Raw genomic sequence first — 18,167 nt, 5'->3', positions numbered from 1 at the left:
CCAGGTTCAATCACGACGTCCAGCGTTGCCCACGACGATGACGACTCGACGAAATAAAAAATAAAACAAGAACAAATACTGTGTCGTTTTTTTTTGTAGTTTTTGCTCAACCATGTAGTTCTATGTCATCTGACAGGTGAGCCAAGATTGGGCAAAGTCATCATGACTTTGCCCAATCATGGCTTTTACAGAGTACTGTGCCCTGATTGGGCAACGTCTTGCACCTGACCTGTGGTTTAGCCTTTAGCCAACTAAAGGTGCCCATACACTGTGCGATTATCGCACGATAATCACGGGAAATCCCACGATCGTATGATAATCGCAAAGTGTATGAAAGGCGTTCGACCGTTTTTACTGTACGGTCACACGTCTTTTGTCTAAGGAGCATGCTAGAAAACCAGCCGAGAATCGTACGATTTTCGGCTGGTTTTTAGCATGATCGTAAGATCAATGCCGCACGGGCCGGTGTGCGCACGCGCACACTGCCCGTTCAGCATTGCGGTCATCGGAAGCCCGCCCCTCAGGGGGGCGGGCTTGCGATGATCGCAAGTACGATCTGCCTGTCCAAGATGGGCAGTTTGTACGTTTTTTTTATTACTTTACAACCATCTCAAGACTAAGGTCTTGCGATGGTTATAAAGTGTATGGCCACCTTAAGGCTTCGCAAGGCGAACAGACTGCCGAACACACGAACCAGTGATGTCCGAGTCGAACTCACATCCTAACCAACTTCAATGTCATTTTGTTACTTGCATTTCTTTGCGTTGACATCCCTTTTTGACGCATTGTATTATGTCGCACTGCAAAGTAGAGCATGCTCTACTTTTTTTTCAGCCCACTGCAATGCAAATGCAGCACTGTGACCTGGTCCCATTCAACCTTCTGTTGGCATCTGCTGACATCCGTCCGGATGCTAACAGGTTCGGTGTGAATGGGGCCTTAATAAAGGGTTAAATAAGACAGATATTTAAAAACAAAACTGAACCTTTATCTCTGTTTTTAGGCCTTTCACGTGGATGGTCCGCTCAGATCCGCCGGTCAGTTTTTCAGGAGGATGTGATTAGAAGTCCAATGTTAAGGTGCCCATACACCTTACGATTATCAGACGATTTTCATATGCGATCGACTTTTTGTCCGATAATTGTATGTGTGCATTGCAGTGTCCGACCGACATTACTGTACAATCGTACAACTTTTGACGGTCAAGCATGTTTGAAAACGTTGCTAGATCGTACGATTTTCACAAGGTTGCTGGCGTTTCCATCAGTCAAAAGTCGTACGATCTACACTGCGATTGCGCTAACGAAAATACGGCAAATGAATTACCGCATTTCGTCCAGGTGCTTAATTACGGCTAAATTCATATTGCGATCATCGGGGCATGATGGGGCTGCCGTACGAAAATCGTACGACTATTCGATCATCGGACGAAAAGTTTTGTCTGATAATCGTATGGGCACCTTTACTCTATGAGCAGGTGGATGTAAATGATTACCCACGACTCGGGCCAGGTCCAGAGAACAGAGTTCTGTGTTGGTGGACCTGATTGTGATAGATCGGGGATAATCTGATGTAGACGGACACATCCCACTCCCCATAGAACGACATGGGTCCGGTAAGTTCAGTTCTTTCCTCTATCGCAAGATGAAATGAGTGGACACGGATGGTACAACATTGACCTCCGTTCCGTACTGCACTGATCAGCAGCCACCTGTCCAGCATTCACCCGGACAGTGCGGGTTTTGAATGCTGTGTCCGGGTTTTATGGCTGCCGAAATCCGCACACAAGATGTCAGGCAGACAGGGGCAACCAAAATTAAGATAGAGGCTACTAGCCCCCCACGGAAAATAGTCTCGACTGTGATATTTACATATGAATGGGTGGCGCTATTTACATATGAATAAGCCACGACTCCCCATAAAATGTCCGCGCCTTGCTAGAGTGTTCGGGTTTCGCTTGAAGAAAAGGTGGCAACCCTATCAGCAGGAGATCTCTGTACGGATCCCCTGCTGATTGGAACAAAAGGTGTGAAAAAAGGAAAAAGATCAGTTGCATTAAGTTCCTCTGCTGGCTGCAGATTGAAACGTTGTTTCAGTGTTTGTTACATTTCTGATTATATTCCATTTACAGCAATAGCAGAGACCAGCTATAACATGGAACAGGACCTTCACTCTTTTTCAATGCATAAGACCCCTTTCACATGGTCCGATCCGCACGGGATCTGTAAACGGACCTCCCGCTGATCAGAACGGAGGTCACCATTGTGACATCCGCGTCTGCTCCGTTTTTTTCCTTCATCTTGAGATGGAGGAAAAAACTGAAATAACCGGACCATGTAAGTCTAAGGGGAATTGGATATTTATGGGCCTGTGTCTGTTCATCAAATTCCCCCTCCCCCGATGTGGCACAATCAGGTTCGGCGAAACAGAACTCTGTTTTTCTAGACCTGGCCGGAGTCGGGGCTAATCCAATGCAATTGGACACACGTATCCGGCTACCCGGCTACCCATGGACTAACATTGGGCTTCTGATCAGGTCCTCCTGAAAAACTGAACAAGTGGAACTGATCGGAAACCCATGTGAAAGAGCTCTCTAGCACAATTTTGCCCAAAATGGTAAGCTTTCGGGTTGATTCACACCAGCAGGCATCGCTAAGGTCTTGTTCACACCGAGCGCGTTCCAGGTGCAGAGCAGTTACAGACCGGAGCAAAACTGCGTCCAATGTATTCCAATGGTATTTTTAGCTCCAGTTCACATCGCAGTGTTCAGTTCCAGAGCAGATTAAAAAAAACTGCAACAGGCCCTATTTTACCTGCTCTGGAACGCATGCAAATGCATCAAAAACGCCTGCAAACGCCCTGGAACACACTGAAAGCCCATTTTAAACTAGAAAAAAAGGTATGCAAACGGCCCAGAACGCATCAAAAACGCGGCACAACCCACTGCACTGTGTGTGCAGAAACTCATGCAGATCTGCTCTGCATTTGGTGTGAACAAGGCCTTAACGCATGGCTGCGGTGTGTGGTGAGAGAAACATTGCTGATGTCGATGCATTGCTTGGTATTTTTACCACCACAGCGAGGTGTGATGCTCAGGGAGTCTGTTCACATGTGTAATACCAACTGCTGGCTTTACACTGGAAGTGATTCAGGTGGCTCTAAAGTCGCCCGATTGCTTCCACGGGTCCTGAAACTTGTGCCCCCTTCTTGACACACCCGGCGTGTTTCCCAAGCTCTACTACCCCTCCTATAGGCCTGGGACTACCATTGGGGGTGCCAGTCAAGAGAAAGGAGTACAGCAAGGAGTAAAGCAACCTTCTCTTATATTTTACCAAACAATTGGGTAATATATTGTGTATATGTGCATTAAAATAAACTAAAGTGTATCTTTTACTGAAAATTTGGGTTTCATAAACAAATGCGCTAATATCATGCAACATCAAAAAAATTAAACTTCCATCATTTAAATCTAGGTATAATTCTGAAAGGTTTCAAGTAATCTTTGGGCCTAAAAATGTTCAAAAGGGTTAAAACTGAACTCTGAACACAACTTTCATTTAATTTTGCTCCTCCATAACTACAAAGGATATAAAGCCAGTTTGTGTGTACTAAATGCCTTTACAAGCCAATATTTTACCTTGTAAAAGTAGCAGTGACATCATCATTATGTTCTACATGGCCTGTGCAAAGAGCAAAGCTGTGGGAGGGACCCAGTAGGCTCCACCTACTACAAGCTGCCTGTGGAAATCTACAAGAGAGGCGGAGACCAGACCAGTCACTTTGTACAAGGTGAGAGCGGAGCAGTGACCTGTCTATATTACGGGAAGCTCCTGGGCAAAGGAAAATTATAACTTTTGCACACATTTACGTTAATGGCACTGCAAACGCACCAAGGACGTGCATTTTTTAAGCACAAAAATGTGTCACAATCATGCAAAAAAAAATGCACAGTTAATCAAAACGGCTTGAAAGGTGCATGAGCTGCTTTGCCACATTTGTCAAAAATGAAAGTATTGGCTGCCCTATGACTGTTGTGTCATGTCGCACTGCACAAGCTTGGAATGAGGCCTACATTTTAAAAACAAACTGCACACTTATTTACAGACTGGCCTCTATTGTAAAGAATAGCACAGAGATTCACACACATCTGTGCACGTAAGACGACCAGATAGTGAGTAAAGCTGGGCGGAAGTATACATGTCCAAATGAGCACTGCCCTCACTAAATATGGCGCCGTCAGCTATAGCCTCCGCCCCTCTCCCGTCGTCACGATACCGGAAACAGACATAGCATCTCGTGATATTTTCTGAGTTACTTCCGGTGTCTAGTGTGAATACTCCGCGGCTTTTCCTATTCAAGCTCCCGGCTTAAACCATGGGAGTCCCAGCTTTCTTCCGCTGGCTGAGCCGCAAGTACCCGTCCATCGTCGTGCACTCGGTGGAGGAGAAGGTAAGCGCCCCGCGGCCTGGTTTATACATGCTTGGGGATGGGAGGGCCCTGTAACTGGCAAAGCCCGGCTGTTATTTAGTATGGCGCATCTATATATCTCCTCTGAGTTATTGTTTATATGACGCCGGAATACTCCATAGGTCATTGTACACATCTCCTTGTGTATCTCCAGGCAAAACCTTTTTTTTTCGGTTAGGATAGAACGTTAAACGTACATAGAGATCCTCTGTTTTGCTTTTTTACTGTCTGTGTCCCTATTACAGAGTCACCCCTCTATTTGTACTGGTGACTGAGGATGTGTAGGGGCTTTGTGGGAACCCAGTTCACCCAAACCTGTGCAAAACCGACACACCCCTCTCCCGGCCCAATCCCTTGTGGCAGGGGCATGCCATTCCCCGTCCCTCTGTAACATGTAGCTGTGGGGCGGGGAAAAGGCCCCGACCATAATGGATTGGGTCAAGAGGGGGGGGTGTTAGTCACTGGTTTGTGTAGACTCCGGTGATTTGGGTTCACGCCAAGCCACTGCACATCATTACTGGTAGAGAAATTGAGGAGACATCTCAAATTAGAGTTGCCTGCACTTTGGGAGAATTCCTCTAAATTATTGCATTTCTGGTACAGGAAGTGAAGGGAAATATACCCAACTGTACACAGGTAGTAACAAAAATAACAGCTGTCGTTATAACCATTCACTACTGCAGTCTTTATCAGTCAGGGTGCCTTCTGGCTCCCTCAGAGGTGTCTCGGCCGGGCACCAGCACCATGTTAAGGATTAATGCTAATTCAGGGAGGGTGGGAGCTATTCAGAATAGTGTGGAAGTTCACCTCCATCCAGATCTGCTCTGCCACGTTCCTGCTGCAGCTTTGGATGATGGGACACTGATATGATGGGGGAGACTGAAGACTCGGATGTGAGGGAGATGATCTGAGGAGGGCACTCTGATGTGAAGGGGGCTTGTAAATGAAGAATGGACTGTGGGGTGCCTCAAGATTCTCCATAGTTTTAAAGGTGCCATGACTGAAAAGAAAAGGTTGACAACCGTGGCAATACTGCATCAAAAAGTAAAAAAAACAAACGATATCCAACACTGAAAAGTTTTTGCCTATGCATACATGTTACGCTTTAACAGGAGATGAGGGGAAATGAGGACAACTGTCTGAGAGGAATTCCCCTCACATTGAGAGATTTCCTCCAACTTCCTGTTGAGTCTCTGGGACAAGAAGTGAAGGGAAATTTCCCCAATGGTACACAGCCAGCATAAAAAAACTGGCAGGGGCTCTAACCCTTAACCACTCTATCCAAAAGTAATAAGGCTATGCATAGACTTTAACTCTGTGTGCACACAGAGCTAAGCAACAGGGTCACTTTAAAGAGGATGTAAAAAATAAAGTGACACTAAACTCAGGCGTTAAACCACAAAAATGCATTCAAGTACCTTAACTATGAACAATAATGTTTCCAATTTGTGTATCACTGGGCTGTAGACCCTCAAATCATCTCTGAATTGGTGCTGATACTGTCCTTCCTTCTGGAGGGGGGCTACTTTTGTTCCCCGTGGTCCCTGTATGTGTGTTGTAAAGTAGACGCCGCTCCAAGCTTGCTCCCGTTATGGACTACAATCTCAGGTTTAGTTTACTAATTTGTGCTGAGATTGTAGTCTATCACAGGGGCGAGCTTGGAGTATAATTCATAATACTGTCACATAGGACAGCCACCGTGTTTTGAGGGCTAAATCTGATGCGTTTTCCCTGCTATTGTCTGTGAGTCTATCGTCTGGCACCCACGTCCGTTCTGTGTCCTTTAGTATTGTAAGGACCAGTGGATGGAACCACAGTACGCAGGGTAGGAAAATGCAGACTTTAAATGGCCTCAGCCATCTTATATTTTTTTATGGCTGGGACTAAAGATAACGGGGTGATTTACTAAGGTTGGAGCAGTTGGCAACCAGTCAGCTTCTATCAGCTTGTTCCGTTCAGCTTTGAAAATGAAAGCTGAAAACTGGTTGTCCTGCACAGCTGCTCCAGTTTTTGTCTGCTCTAGTCTTAGTAAATTCCATTCTATGTCGTTTGGCTTGTGGGAGGGGAGCGGCACATATGTAAACCTAAGAAGAAAGTGCACACTCCATGCAGCTGGTCCAAGGACACCAGGATGTAAGACGACAGTGGTGACCAGTTGACTACTGTGCAGCTGCCATGCCTTCCCAGCTAAATGGATTAGTCTTCTTTTACACATAGATCCTGGGACCTCTCGGGTGGTGTCAAAAAAATCCAAATTGGACAATCAAATATTTCTTTTAAAGATTATATTTCTGTCACATTCACAAGCTGTTAAAGAAATAATGCACAAAGATAAATATCAGCGACCAGGGCATAGACAAGTTAAATGAGATACTTGGTATGGTGAGCCATGTAGCCAATGCTTCTTTTAGGGCCCGTTCACACCATCTCCAGTGTACTCCAGCAGCTAACCATGCTGGAACGCACAGGAAAAGGTGTGACTGGGCCCTTAAAATGACAGCTGGCTCCTAATTTTGAGGTTTTCTCTAGTTGTCGTCAATGGAGCTGGCTCCTAAAAAAGAAAAATCCTGCTGACTCCTGGATTGTACAGACTGGCTCCTGAATACCACATTCATTTGTCCACTCTCACAGTAAGGCATCTTAGAGCATCTAGGAAAAAACCATTGTCTAGGTGGGTATTCCCAGGTACTGTTTGACAGGCCATGTATAATGCTAAGTATCAATAGGTGTACATGGAGGTCCTGAGCCCAATAGAATTTGTTTGGAAATGGAAGGGGGGAGATCATTGAGAAGAAGAGGAGGAATAGCAGGAGGGAAGTGGATGGATGCTCATGATTGTGCCCCGAAACCCATTCTCTTCATCCCAATGGTCCCATTGAAGAGGAAATGAAAAATTTGGAAATGGAAGGGGAGATCAATACGAATGAAGAGGGAGCAGAGAAGGAGGGAAGATGATGGAAGTTTACAATTGTACCCTGGATCCCCATTCTCTTCATCCCAATGGCTCAGATTGGCCTAATTATGAAGCAAACAGTGTGTGGAATTTCTGTAGTGTAGAAGTAGAAATCTTTGTTTTAGAAGTAGAAATCTTTGTTTTAAAGAGAAACTATCTAAATGTAATCATGGCAGCTATAATTACTGACTTGTTTTGAAGAATTGGGTAGGGCTGCAACAAATTAATCCATAATGAAAATTGTTGTCAACTATTTATTCTTGATTAGTTGGTGTGGCTCCCCTAGTTCTCTCCACGCTGGGAGCTAGTGTTTCATTGGCTCTGTGTCCCCCTCTGATCCCTTCTACTCCCATACCCCTCCCCCGCTGCCACTCTGCAGCTCTCTCCTCCCTGCTGGGAGCCAGATGCATGCTGCCGTTTGTGTCCCCTACAGTCCCCACTGCTCTCCTCTGTCTGTGTCGGCAGTGGGGATCGGAAGGGACACTGACTGCTGCAACCGGCGCCCAGCGGGGAGGAGAGGCGGGCTGTCAGCCAATGACGCTGTGGCTCTGCATTGGGTGCAATATTCAGCCTGCTATGATGTAGCATTATACTCAATGTTGTAAGCAGGGAACATGGAAAATCACCTAACCAAAACTATCACCCTGCACCATTTTAAAGGAAGCCTTTACTGCCTGTTTTGTATTCTGGTCATGATTTGGAAATCCCAGGTAAAAAGCGTGAGTAACTGAGCACCAGGAGAAGGACAGTGGGTGTTGGCAATGGACATTGGGGCACTGGTCTTTGAGGAGGCAAAGAGAAGGCAGTTTTATACATAATGGAAGTCCCACCAACTTACCAACATACGCAAATATACCGCAAGAAATTGCCTTTATTAGGCCTGGTTCCCACCTGCGCATGAAAACGCTCACAACATGCGATTGCTGCGCATTTGGTGAAATGCGCTTGAAGTGCTATTCACTTCTATAGGCACTCCAAATGTGGACGGCAAGTTGCGCGGTTTTGTGCTGCAACCTTTTCGCTGCGCTTATTTGACCCCCATTGAAATCAATAGGGCCGCGAATTCCCTGGACGCAGCGCAGGTGTGAACCAGACCGTAGGAAAATGTCAGAGTGAACTACACAGACTGCTTTTCAAAAAAGCACGATTAGTTCGAAGGAAAATTCTCCTTCAGGTCTTCTGATTGACAGCAGGCAGTGAGTGGGTGCAATAGCATGCTAGCTATTGCGCCCAGCCCTTGCCTGCTGTGTTTACATTCAGCTGCCGGCTGTGGAATCTCGCAACATGTGGGTGTTGGCAATGGACATTGGGGCACTGGTCTGTAGTATAAAAACTACTGGCTGTAGTATAAAAAGGCCAAGCTGTGTACCATAGTTACTAAGGAGTTTTAATATTTTAAATGAATAAGGAAATTGGACTTCTTCAAGCAGCAGTCTGGACCTGGGAGCTTTAAGTGGTCCATGAATCATTGTATTGACCTGTTTACTTATAGATGTGCTTTGTCTTTGAGGACTCGCCTCTAGATAAATGTGTAATTTCATAGATCCATTGTTCTCCATGGCGAAATGCAGAAAATGGTTTCATGGTAGCTTATTTGCCACATAGAATGTTTCTTCCAGATTTTAACCCCTTCATGACCAGCGACATACAGTTTGTCACTTGCATCAGAGCTGTTTAAACAGACTCCCGGCAGCTTTTGCCACCTGGATGCTGTTTGAACTTGTAAAGCTGACTGTGGGGGGGGGGTATATGAAGCTGGGAAGGAGATGGACCAACCTCTATTCGCCAATCCCCTCCCCGTACTATGGGACCGGGAGCAACGCATATTGCATCACTGTCTTTTGTTAAAAAAACGTTTTTAATATTAAATTAAATGTAAAAATAATTGTAAATTAGGCATATTCACGTAAATGCGTTGGGTACGCCTACGTATGAAAACGACAATTGGGCTTTGGGGGGGGGGGGTATATGAAGCTGGGAAGGAGATGGACCAACCTCTATTCGCCAATCCCCTCCCCGTACTATGGGACCGGGAGCAACGCATATTGCATCACTGTCTTTTGTTAAAAAAACGTTTTTAATATTAAATTAAATGTAAAAATAATTGTAAATTAGGCATATTCACGTAAATGCGTTGGGTACGCCTACGTATGAAAACGACAATCGCGCTACACATGTTGGGTATCGCCGCGCACGCCGGAGTGAGGGCAATAATTCTAGGGCCATTATTTTTTGGTATCTCTTTGATAAGGAGTTGCGCTAATATTGTGTAACATAAAAGTTTGCAACTGCCACCATTTTATTCTATAGGGTCTTGGCTTTCAGAAAATATATAATGTTTGGGGGGTTTTAAGTAATTTTCAGGCCTAAAATGTGAAATATAACATAGGTGCAAAAAATGAAGAAAAAAAAAGGCCTCGGTCATGAAGGGGTTAAAGAACGTCATTATGCCAACATCACATTGGATGGAAATGCAGTGTCGGGTTTTACTTTGTCCTAAAGCAGGACTCTATGCACCCATTTTATTAACTTTTGCAGTGGGATTATGCACTGCCAGGGTTAACTGTTCATTTGTGTCTAGGTTAAAAAAAGAAGTTATACTTTAAGTTCGGTTAATCGGATTAAAAAAAAAAAAAGGCTCCAGTGATGGACTACTAGTTTGTATTGAGATTGTAGTCCATCAAGGGAGCAAGCTTGGGAGCGGTGGAAGTAAAAAAAAAAAAGTGTGGAGTGCAATATAGTGCATTATACAGCGTCACAATGCAGAATACTAGCAGCTTTAGAGGGATGCAGCAAATCCCAGCAATAGTAATTATACTATTGCTGGGATTTGCTGTATTCCTCTATAGCTGGTGTTATTGGACTGGACCGGTATGGTGGAATGGAGTGCTGGAATAGAGGGGACGGGTATGATGGTGGAATGGGGGGCAGACATTGGGTATGATGATGGAATGGGGTGCAGAGGATGGTGGGTTGGAGTGCAGGGATGGAGAGGATGGGTATAATGATGGAATGGGGTGCAGGGATGGAGAGGACGGGTATGATGGTGGAATGGAGTGAATGGGTATGATAGTGGGATGGGGTGCAGAGGACGGGTATGATGGTGGAATGGGGTGCAAGGATGGAGAGCACGGGTATTATGGACTACTAGTTTGTATTGAGATTGTAGTCCATCACGGGAGCAAGCTTGGAGCGGTGGAAGTAAAAAAAAAAAAGTGTGGTGTGCAATATAGTACATTATACAGCGTCGCAATGCAGAATACCAGCAGCTACAGAGGAATAGAACAAAGTATAATGTACTATTGCTGGAATTTGTAATCCTCTGTAGCTGGCGTTTTCTGCATTGCGCTGTATATAATGTATTATTGCTGGGATCTGATGTAGTCCTCTATAGCTGGTGTTATTGGAGAGGACGGGTATGATGGTGGAATGGAGTGCAGGAATAGAGAGGACGGGTATGATGGTGGAATGGGGTGCAGAGGACGGGTGTGACGATGGAATGGATTGCAGGGATGGAGAGGACGGGTATGATGATGGGATGGAGAGGAGGGGTATGATGGTGGAATGGAGTGCAGGGAAGGAGAGGATGGGTATGATCGTGGAATGGAGTGCAGGGATAGAGAGGATGGGTATGATGGTGGAATAGGGTTCAGAGGACGGGTATAATGGTGGAATAGGCTGCAGAGGACGGGTATGATGGTGGAATGGGGTGCAGGGAAGGAGAGGATGGGTATGATGGTGTAATAGGGTGCAGAGGACGGGGACGATGGTGGAATGGGGTGCAGAGGACCGGTATGATGGTGGATTGGGGTGCCCAGTGTCGGTTTCCAGGGCACTTGTCTGAACATTCCCTCCATTTCTGCTGAACTCGGTGTAGGGATTGAAGACCCTCATGCTGGGCTGCTTCTTCTCCCCGTCGTCCCGGTCCCGCAGCCGCTGGTTCACATCCCCGGCCCCCGTCATGTGACCGGCCCGGCTAGATGTAGGCAGCGCCGGGATTGGAGAACCGGGGGCTTGACCGCGGCGTGTGCGATGTGGGTGCGGCATGCGCAGCTTGTGTGTAGATCGGGAAACAGGCAATTTAATTGATAGCCGACTAATCGACGATGGAAAACGTTGACGACGTTTTCCATCGTTGATTTTAATCGACTAAATCGAATTGTTGTTGCAGCTCTACACCCAAGCCTCGGAGCCAGCCGCTGTCACTGCTCCCTGAAGCTTCTCTACTCCCTATGCTGCAGTGATAGTATGTTCCTCACGTCCAATACACTGTGTATAGGACATGATGACTCGGGGACCTTAGACCGCTGTAGCCGAGTGGGAGAGACGTCCAGTGACCAGTCCAAGAGCTAGCTGGCTCAGATGATCAGGGAAACATACATAACGTTTCCTTTTTTTCTTTGAACATACACAAACAAGCAGTTAACACTTGTAGTGCGGTGGTACCCCACTGCAAGGGTTAATCAGATGTGTCTGGAGTTCTGATTTAAATAAGTCAGTGGGATGGTATTTTAATCCATCGTAATTGTTCAATAACTGAAAATGTATCATTTATTTTAGCCTAAAGAATGCAATGGCATCAAGATCCCAGTGGACACAAGTAAACCTAATCCTAATGATGTGGAATTTGACAACTTATACTTGGACATGAATGGTATCATTCATCCTTGTACCCACCCTGAAGACAAGTGAGTATTATGCTTATTGTTTCATCCGCCTGGAAGGGAAATGTACAGTAATATTGCAGTAATTCGTCTCTTCTCTGAAATTTCAGACCTGCACCAAAAAATGAGGATGAGATGATGGTTGCCATCTTTGAGTATATTGACAGGTTATTCAACATTGTCAGACCTAGAAGGTTGCTGTACATGGCCATTGATGGTGTGGTAAGTGTCTATTGTAATGGATTATTGTTCTAATAATTGCTAAAGAATGCCAGGTCACACCTTCATACTGGAGTTCAGAGATCTGCCCATATACATGAAGCATGAGTAAAGGTAGCCATACACAGAAAGCCATCTAACGGACCGTTACTTATCCTAGAACAGATGTTCACCTCAAGCCATATGCCACTGTGTTCCACCACAAACTTTTTGGTTTGGCTAATGCAAGCGTTTCCCCTCCAAACGCTGTCTAGCTGGGGTCTACTGGTGCAGCGTTAGTCAATGGACTTGCACAGTCTGCCACAACCTAAACGTTATATGCAATGCAAAGGTCAGTGTGTACAGTTATCAAGCCTCGAAACGAGGCGCAAAAAACTTTAGTTTACACCTTTTCAGATCCAGCATTAGAGGTTGCTTGGCAGGTCTTTAAAACAAGTGCCTAGGATCACTTTTTTGGCAGTTATCTATTAAAGAAACAAAATCTGATATTGGCATCACTGTTCTTTGAAAGGCAATAACTGTTTTTTCTTTTTGAGAACTCATTTAAATAAATGTTTAGTTAAATACAATTGTTTCTATAAAGAGACACACTACTGACAAACCTAGCATTTGCACATCATCCTAATAGGGAGTCTGGCTATTCAATCTTGGTTTCTGTACTTTAGGCACCGAGGGCTAAAATGAATCAACAACGTTCAAGACGTTTTAGGGCATCCAAAGAAGGGGCGGAGCTGACGGTGGAAAAAGATCGGATACGTGAGGAAGTTTTGTCCAAAGGTACATGAATACATGCTATACATTTGTATGCTTTTCTACGATGAATTGCAGGTGTTGTTTTTTAACCTGTCTCAATGGCAAAGAATTGGTACTTAAGGTTGGACTCCAAGCAATGTCATACTCCCAATATCCTTCAGCCTTCTCACTCTGGAATCACGGTAATAGTACTGACCCTTGGGATCTGGTGATGAAAGTTCTGCACCCATAGTCACCTTTTCTTACACTGTGTTTTCATAAAAACCAAAAATGTGCAATATATGGGTGAGGTAATATTTTAGCTCTCACTTCCTGGTAAAGTGTTAGACAACTCTATGACCTTGCTGACTCTCCCTCTCCACAGAGTTTTGCTGTCCAGAGGATTACAGTTTTCTAATATAAAGATTCCACAATTTATACTAGCTGTATATCAGTCTTGTTCTATTGAGGGACACAAGTCTTAAATCTTCAGATTATTCTGTTGTGTAAAGGAGGATTGGACACTAGTAAGAAAAAATAACCCCAATCTGTACACCAGCCCAGGATAACTCCTGCTACCATCATACTTCAGTTTTTTGCTATTGTACTTGGAGGATGGATGTCATTTCTACAACTCTGCTAGCAGTCATCCCCAGCCCATGAGTACAGTGTCTGGACCCTACTGGACATGCGGTGTTAGCCTGGAAGCGACCTTTGGGCACTGTTTTTGGTAACTTTGCTGTGGAGTGCTTTCCAGGGCTACTGGCATTGCCTCGCTTGCCCGGACTTTGGAAACTGTAAGCGAGTAGGCTGGAGAGGCCAAGCATCAGGAGACATCTCATTTACTTAGATCACTGAGTGCCTTTTATTCCTGTTCGCAATGATTTTGCAGATAGAGACTGCAGCACTGATGGCATTTGCTTGCTGGGTGGTGTGTTGTATGTGCTCACTTGCTCAGTGCTCTCTTTCCTGCCATACAGCGTTAAGGAAGCATCTCTCTGCTCCTGCTTGAGCCACTTGGGACTTTAGTGCCCCATCTATTCCTGCTGCCCCATCTGTCCCTTGCCTGCCACCAGCTGTCCAGATTTTATGAATTCCTGAGGGCCTTACCCCTGGGCTTTTACATTGCCGTACCGCTTGGCCATTGCAACATATCTAACTCTAGATGTGGGGAGGGGGGCAGTTCTGCTATACTGGATACCCGTGCCTGCATTCTACTAATGGTTCTGGGGCTGCTTGCAGTGCCCTCTTTGATTGTGTAGACAGCTAAAGCTGGAATCATGTCATCCTCTGTTCTTGGAGCCTGTGCATCCTCAGTGTCCTCTTTCACACTATTGAGTTTGACTGTGCCCTCTTTCCTCTTGGCAGAGGATTTCCCCACAGTCGTGCACAATTTTGTGTCCCAAATTGCCCAGGTATTTTTTGCCTCTGATCACAACGACCACAAGTGCACTCCTGCGCTCTCTCCTGAAGATTCTATTTCTGACTTGCTTGTGGACTTAGAGGCTTCTGAGCCACTTGCGGCAAAGACTGCCTGATTCTGATTTGCTCCAGTCTTTGGTGAGCTAGTTTACTGCTATTAGGGTTGCGCCGATACTAGTGTTGGTGCTGATACAAGTATTTGCCCAAATTCTCCAATACCTACCCCTGACACCGGAACTTCCGGTCAAAGGGAGATCTCAGGAAGCCGGGTGGCAGGCCAGGCTGGCCAGCCGATCGGCATAATCGATTTGTTGTTGCAGCCCTACACCGGTTTCCCAGGTGACGGGTCATGATCTGTCGTCCGGCCTCCTGATAAATGGGGCACATTGCAATGGTATCGGCAAGTACTGAAAACAAAATATCGGTACTCTTACTCGATACCACGAAACCGGTATTGGTGCGTCCTTAACTATTACTCTTAAAGAAGGCTGTTTGGCTCTTGTTATTTCAGTGTGCACCATTCTGAAACTGGAGGATCAGGCTGCTGCTTCTACCAGTGCTGTCTTGGGTTGTTTAAAACTCCTAAGGTTGCAGAGACTTTCCCTATGCACCAGCTTTTCCAACGGTTTCCCTTTTTGAAGATTGGAAACATCCTAACGAGGTTTTCTCAGTAACCTTCAGGCCTAAAATGTTTGTGTGTTATAAGAAAAACTGTACTGCAAAAAGGCATTAATGTAGGCTAGATTCTTTACATATTTGTTTTATAACTTGCATAATATGTTAATTTTGATACTCTGTTTTCTTTTACTAGGTGGTTATCTGCCTTCTGAGGAGATCAAGGAGCGGTTTGATAGCAACTGTATTACACCCGTAAGTAACACATAGGCAATATATCCCAAAAACGTGGATCTTCCCAGATTCCACCTGATATATAAAGCATGGGCCTTATTACATGCAGCTCCAACACTGTGGAACACACTCCCCACATCTTTGTTCAAGAAAGTATACTTTGTTTAGCCCTGGTTCACACCTAGGCGGCACCGTTTTTGCTCGTTCGCATGCTGCTAACGCACGTACAGTTATTTGCGCGTTGTGCACATTTGTATGCATTTTAATTGGAAGAACACTCGTATAAACGCGCAAAAAGGCTCATGTAAATGTGCAACATGCTTCTGTTGAGCGTTTATGGGCATTTCCAATTAAGTCTGAGGAGGAAAAGTGCTTTTAACTGCCCAAAGAAGCTCCTATCTTTTCAGGCGTCTGGCGTTTTTCTGCTCAGGTGTGCACCAGGGCCATTGAAAATCATGGCATTTCTTGTGTTCGGCAGAAAGTGCTTTTCGAACTGTTCAAACACTCCTAGGTGTGAACCAGGGCTTAAAGTTGTCCTTTTACTGAGAAATGTGCCATAAAAATGCTTTTTTTTTGTTTGTTTTTAATAGCTTTACAAAATGCTTATTTCTACCGAAAACGTTTACTTTAATAACACTGCTTTCACGTTGGTAGGGGACAGAGTTTATGGACAACCTGGCAAAATGCCTACGCTATTATGTTGCAGATCGTCTTAACAATGACCCTGGTTGGAAAAACATTTCAGTAAGTTGTTGTTTTTTGTACTTTTAAAAAACAAAATCATTTAATTTAGTTAGTATTACGTTCTCTGGGTTTTTATAACAAAGATTTGTGCACAAAAAGCTCAACTCAACATATTTGTCTTCTATCCCCCGGTGAAAGTTCTAGTTTCTTTGTAGATGGATAACTGTCTAGGGCAGGGATGGGCAAACTCCAGCCCTCCAGCTGTTGTGCAACTGCAAATCCCATGAGGCATTGCAAGATTCTCACAGCCACAGGCATGACTCCCAGAGACATATGCCTCATTGATTTGTAGTTTCACCACAGCTGGAGGGCTGGAGTTTGCCCACCCCTGGTCTTGGGATATGGATGCCCTGTGTCCTGGACTGGCAGGAACCAGTCAACCAATTTCCACCATTTTCTAGTTCACCATCCCTAAAGAACAGACTTGAGCTTTCTTGAAAGCTTCCAGTTTTCTAGTTCACCTGTAAAAGCTTTTGTTTAACTTCGTTTACTACTAATGGCCGACATTATACTGCTGCTGGAGGAGTAACAACCAGGGACTTAGGTAGTCACTGCTGACCTTTCTTAAATTACTATGTGCTTCACTCATGACAGGTTTTTAAAAAAAAAAAATTTTTTTTTTAAAGCCGGCTTTTCATATATGCATTATGGTAACGTGTGTTTTAATGAAATAAACGTGCAGTGCTTTGAGGCCAAGTGAGTGGGTGCAAAATACACAATGGAAGATGCAACATGCCTACTCTCTCCCCCACAATTCAGGCATTCCAAGTTTTGTATTGGGCTACCCTGCTCTGCCAAATCCTGTGCTTTCAGATAGATGTATCTGATATACATGTCAAGGCGTTTTGAATGCACCAAATTCCTGCAAAAAAATGCAGGGGTAACATCTTTATAAGCACACCTAGTATGCTCCCCAGATTCCCACTTTTAATTAAACTTTGTTATACATGACCTTTTATTAGTAATACCCACTGTGCTGTCTCCTGGATACTTTGTATGCAGGGTAGTGTCATTCTGAATAAGTGGCAAGAGGCTGCTTTCCTGCACAGACACTTTCAAAGCCCAATTCAGTCCATCTACGAAACATTCATGGTGGTAACGTTTTCATAGTGGCACTGTATCATGGTTAGCATTAGCATTGCTCTGAAAATGTAAGAAACTTTGATTCTCCATTAATTTTCTTAACACTATTCTTTGTAGGTCATTTTATCAGACGCTAGTGCACCGGGCGAAGGGGAGCACAAAATTATGGATTACATCAGAAGACAGAGAGGTATAAAACGCTGCATGTTTGACTGATTATTCCCCATGGTGTTTTCTACCATCACAGTTTTTCCCTTTCTTTTCTGTGAACAGCACAGCCTCATCACGACCCAAACACTCATCACTGCTTATGCGGAGCTGACGGTAAGCGCTAAATTGTGACTTTCTGCATAATGTGGAGATTAAACTAATTCCATTGTGCGGTTTATGCTTGTTTTTATTAATTACAGCGTTCTGTGCAGTTTATAGGTCAGCTTCAGAAAATGACATGATCAAGCTATTCCTAAATCTCAGCCCAACACAACACCAGCCCTGAATAAATGGCAGTGTTTTCACTACATTTTCAGCAACCACAAACATCTTAACGTTCATCTTAAAGCTGTTGTGTTGAATTGTTTGTTACGAGGTTAAGCCTTTAGAAATGGCTGATTAAAACTAGGAGATGATCTTTTGCAGTGCGACAAAGTAGACTACAGAGAATATTTTTGTTTTTCATATGTTTTTGTTACTGCTGAATATGGTTCCCTATGAAGTAGATGGCTTTGTAATGTGTGTATTTTTGCATATACATATCTCTAAAAAAAAATATATATATATGTATCATATACACTCACCTATCGCAATCAAATGACTGTACCACACGCCACGTGTTTTGAGGGTGCCAGCAACAATCGGTCCACAATTTCCCAATATATAGTCAAAAACAACGCAGATGTTTCCAGCACTCCAATCTTAGTCTTTATCACGAGTCCTGCAACACGTGTTTTTTTTACTATAATTTATATTCTGTATTCATAACAATATTCATAAAATATATATATTTTGGGTATAGCGGAAACCTGGCTGGACAGCAC

At 44.4% G+C, this 18,167-nt stretch overlaps 1 protein-coding gene across 1 annotated transcript in view; it reads left to right on the top strand.

Moving 5' to 3' along the window:
* The first annotated feature begins 4,319 nt into the window (after window positions 1-4,319).
* XRN2 (5'-3' exoribonuclease 2) overlaps window positions 4,320-18,167 on the top strand; it is a 55,641-nt gene continuing 41,793 nt past the window's right edge. Inside the window, exons 1-8 of the mRNA XM_018576634.1 lie at window positions 4,320-4,449; window positions 11,981-12,108; window positions 12,195-12,306; window positions 12,969-13,080; window positions 15,269-15,327; window positions 15,961-16,050; window positions 17,251-17,323; window positions 17,407-17,457. Of these exons, the coding sequence (XP_018432136.1) occupies window positions 4,375-4,449; window positions 11,981-12,108; window positions 12,195-12,306; window positions 12,969-13,080; window positions 15,269-15,327; window positions 15,961-16,050; window positions 17,251-17,323; window positions 17,407-17,457 (700 nt within the window). The 5' untranslated portion in view covers window positions 4,320-4,374. The remainder of the gene's footprint in view (window positions 4,450-11,980; window positions 12,109-12,194; window positions 12,307-12,968; window positions 13,081-15,268; window positions 15,328-15,960; window positions 16,051-17,250; window positions 17,324-17,406; window positions 17,458-18,167) is intronic.

This window comes from Nanorana parkeri, unplaced genomic scaffold, assembly GCF_000935625.1.
Source record: "Nanorana parkeri isolate BGI_ZX_2015 unplaced genomic scaffold, ASM93562v1 scaffold72, whole genome shotgun sequence".
Lineage (NCBI taxonomy): Eukaryota > Metazoa > Chordata > Amphibia > Anura > Dicroglossidae > Nanorana > Nanorana parkeri.
The sequence above is the reverse complement of the archived record's forward strand: the minus strand, read 5'-3'. Positions and strand labels throughout refer to the sequence as shown.